At 56.5% G+C, this 4028-nt stretch overlaps 1 protein-coding gene across 1 annotated transcript in view; it reads left to right on the top strand.

Annotated features, from left to right (window-relative positions):
• Positions 1 to 4028, top strand: part of MROH5 (maestro heat like repeat family member 5) — a 44513-nt gene that overhangs the window by 8121 nt on the left and 32364 nt on the right. Inside the window, exons 4-5 of the mRNA XM_011380627.1 lie at positions 1539 to 1698; positions 2236 to 2288. Of these exons, the coding sequence (XP_011378929.1) occupies positions 1539 to 1698; positions 2236 to 2288 (213 nt within the window). The remainder of the gene's footprint in view (positions 1 to 1538; positions 1699 to 2235; positions 2289 to 4028) is intronic.

The following is a 4028-nucleotide window of genomic DNA, read 5'->3' on the forward strand; positions in this document are numbered from 1 at the left end:
GAGTCATGGTCGGGGGCAGCAACTGGCCACCAGGCCGACCACCCCACCGAGGGTCCAAGCCCTGGCACTCCACAAAGCGAGAATGGGCATAATTTAAACCCCAGCAGGTGTTAATGACCCCTGTTTACAGAGGGAGGGACGGAGGTGCCACGTCTGGGGGCCTTGCCTGCAGTCGTCGCCCAGCTGCTAAACGGCCCCACGCACCCCAGGGAGGCGTCCATGCCTCACCCGAGCATGCGGACCAGAGGGAAGCAGGACGGAGTCTGTGCCCGCTCCTCTCTTTTCTTTCTAAACTTCTTTTTTAATTTTTAAAAAAGTTCGAAGTCACCATGGTGAAGTGTATCAGGCACATTTTAAAAGTGCGCATATGTATAGTTTACAGACCGTTCATGAAGAACTGAGTCTGGGGGAGCGGCGTGACCCGCGTGGATGGGGCCACCCTGTCCGGGCAGTGGCCTGGCTTCAGCCGCCTGGGTCAGCCCGAGGCGGGGCCGGGGCTGTCTCAAGCATGGGCTGGGGCAGGCACTTCTGTGGGTGCCACGAGCCGGTCCAGGGCCCCCAGGGAGAGCAGACACGTCACCGTCAGGGTCCAGACCGGCCAGGCGCACCTTCCTGCGTCAGTGTCTGGGTCTGGTCTGGGACTCCTGCCGCCCACCCCCGTCGGGGACCCCGTGTTCTGTACCCCCAGCCTTTCTCTTCCCCATTTACTCTCTCACTGGGAACACATCCTCCAGCAGCTTCTTGAGAAAGCATGCTTAGGAAACACAACTCCGAAGCCGTGCTTTTCTGCAACGACCTCTGTTCTATTGGCCACGGCCTCTGCGTTGGAGATGGTTACCCCGCCGCCCCCGACCCCCTCGTGCGGCTATAGAGACTCCAGAGCCATTCAGGATGCGCGTCCTCTCTCCGTGGCTGCCTTTCTGCGGGCAGGCTTCTGGAACCTTCTCTTCGCTCTGCATGCGCTGCGGTTCCTCTGCAGTGTGATTCGCTCCGAGTCTGTTTTTGGCCACCAGGCTTTGCGGCCCTGTGTCATGGCCATCTGGCCGTTCAGCTCCTTCCTCTATGGAAAATGGCTTACGTCCGTTCGCTGGCGAGGTCCCCTGCATTGCTCGGCTCGGCCCCAGGGCTGCCTGACACCCCGACTCGCGGCTTCCGCAGGAACGCGGGCTTCTTATTTGGCCTCTCCCCCTCCGTCCGGTTTGTGGCTGCGGGTTTTATCCGCCGCAGGGCTGCCAGGGGTGCTCTGAACACGTGCGGAGGGCCAGGGGACTGGCGGGCTGGGCCTCTGTCCCCAAGCAGCTGATGCCTTAGGCCAGAGAACTCCAGACAGGAGCCTAGACTGGTTCCGAATTCATGGGGATAAAGAGTCAAAGGATATGACATTGTCCCCAGCCGCGATGCTGACTCCTCGGCCTCAGTTTTCTGTCCAACAGATGGGTTGTCAACAGCGGCCCTGCCTACGAAAGCAGATCACGCCCGCCAGATGCCAGGTCCGTGGGCGCGCCCGCTCTCACTGCTTGCCTCCCCCACTCCCAAAGGAGCTGGAAGAGGCGTACCAGGACGCGGCCGGCAACGTGCTGGTGGCCATCTGCAGGCACTCGTGGCAGCCAGTGGCCCAGCAGCTGGAGACCGAGGTCCTGACGGGCGTCTTCCCACACCGAAGCCTCCTCTACGTGATGGGCGTCCTGACCTCCAACCGTACGTCCCGCCCCCGATCACGTCCTGCCCCCAGGCTGCCCTCTGCCTCCAGGATAGCGTGGCGCGGCTGGGGCAGGGCCCGCGAGAGATCCGGGAGGGGGCTGGGCGGCGAAGCGTGTTTATGGCAGAGAGCTAGCTGCTGGCGAGCACCCCCACAGCCCGCCACCCCTCGGCCATCCTGGGTGTGTCGGAACCCCCGAAGCGGCCCCTCCCTCTCAGACCGGGTCTTCCTTATTTTTCCGCCTTGAGGGGACCCCAGCACATCCCAAAGGGCCGTGCCGGGGGACCCCTCCCTTCGCCACTGTTGAGCCTCACGCGGCCACCCGAGGCCACACGACAAGGCCGGCAGGGCCACAGCTCCAGCCCAGCTCTGGACCCCAAGCTCCGGCACGGCTCACGGTCCTCTGGGCTCACTTTCACCCCGGAGCGGGGACAGGCAGAGGCAGGACCGTGTCCGAGGGATGGGGGAGACGGAGCCCGAGATCCGCCCCGGGCTGTGGACATCAGACCTGACCTCCAATGACCCTGTCCCCACAGAGCAGCTCCTCAGCCAGGGGGAGAAGGCATGCTGGGAAGAGAAGCTGACCCAGGTAGGGAGGGAGCCTGGCCTCCGGGGACTTCTGCAGGGACAACGGGAGTGGGGAGTGAGCAGCAAACCACAGTGGATGGGCTGCTTGCTCAGCCCTAGGAGAAAAAGAGGTGGGGGGAGGAAGGGAGAGCCCCACTTTACAGATGAGCAAACGGGCTTACAGAGGGGAGAGGAGGTGACATCGTCATGGGGCTGGTACCTGGGGTGGATTTGAACCTCGGCCCCTAGACACCTGGCACGGGGCAAGTGTCCAGCACATACAAGGCCCTTCTCACCCATCCGGGGGGCTGAGTCCATGATGGAGGGGGCCAGAGAGGAGGCGGAGGCCGGATCTGAGAGCAGCGCAGGAAGGCAGCAGGTTGGGGTGGACTGAAGGGGCCGCGGCTGAGGGCCAGTGTCCATTCGGGTCCTCCTCTGACCATCCGGCCATGTGAGGGCAGGTGCGGCTGCGAGAAGGGACACAAGACCCTGGCGGACCTGGGTTCAAGTCCAAATTCAACCAATGTCAGCCGCGTGACCTGGCTGACCTGCTTTGCCTCTCCGTGCCTTAGTTTCCTCACCTGTCGGACGGGGCTGAGAGTACCTAGCTCAAATGTCTGTCGTGAGGAGTATAGGAAATAATCCATATAAAGGGCTTGGCTCCGTGCGACACACGGGAAGCCCTCATCAAACGCCATCGTCATCATCTAGCAGCAGAAATGTCGTCATTAAATGGCATCTAGTAGAAATAAGACCAGCAGCAGCCATACAGGTAATTAACAGAAAAGGCAGAAAATCACTCAGGGTATAGAGTACTGGAACAACCTAATTAACCAAATTGATCTAAATGACATTTCTTTCAAACGCAGACGGGACACTCACCACCAAGACAGATCATTGCTGGGCCATATGCAAAGTTCCAGTAAATAGAAAAGGGCCGAAAGCAAACAGATTACGTTCTCTGACCAGAACATAAATTAAAGGCCAAGAGCAAAAATATATCTGGAAAAATTCCAAATGTTTAGAAATCAGAACACGTCTGAGAAACACATGGGTCAAAGAAGAAATCTCAAGGGGACTTGGGAAATATTTTGAACAGATTGATGAGGGAACACAACGTATGGAAATTGGTGGGGTTCAACAACAAGTAATGTTTAGAAAGAAATTTATATTTTTAAATGCCTATATTAGAAAAGAAGACAGACATAAAAGCTATTATGTAAACCTCCATTTTTAAGAAGCTCTCAGAAAAAGAGCAAATTCAACCCAAAGTAAGTAGAAGGAAGGAAGTAATAAAAACTAGGGTAGAAATCCAAGGCAGTTTTTAAAGAAACAAACAATAGAGAATGAATGAAACCCAAAGCAGGTTCTCCAAAAAAAGACTGACATACGATAAGCTGATCAAGAAAATAAAAAACACAAAACACCAGTATCAGAAAAGAAGGAAGAGTAAACGCTTTTTTTCACACGAAATGGTAATAATGAAATGTGATTCCAGCAAATTAGGCGATTTAGACGGGACAAATTCCCCGAGAAACGCATGTTACCAGACTGATACCAGAAGAAACAGAAAATCCGAGTAGTCCTTGAGCCAAAAAACGGGAGTCATATTTCTACACCTTTCCACAAAGAAGACTCCAGGCCCAGAGGCTCCACTGGTTAATTCCGTCACACAGTTAAGGAAGAAAGAACCCAACTTACCCAAATCTCAAAAGAGGGAAGGGGGCAAGAGGACAGTGCAGTCAGGGCTCCGAGTGGCCGG

This window comes from Pteropus vampyrus, unplaced genomic scaffold (genome assembly GCF_000151845.1).
Source record: "Pteropus vampyrus isolate Shadow unplaced genomic scaffold, Pvam_2.0 Scaffold398, whole genome shotgun sequence".
NCBI lineage: Eukaryota > Metazoa > Chordata > Mammalia > Chiroptera > Pteropodidae > Pteropus > Pteropus vampyrus.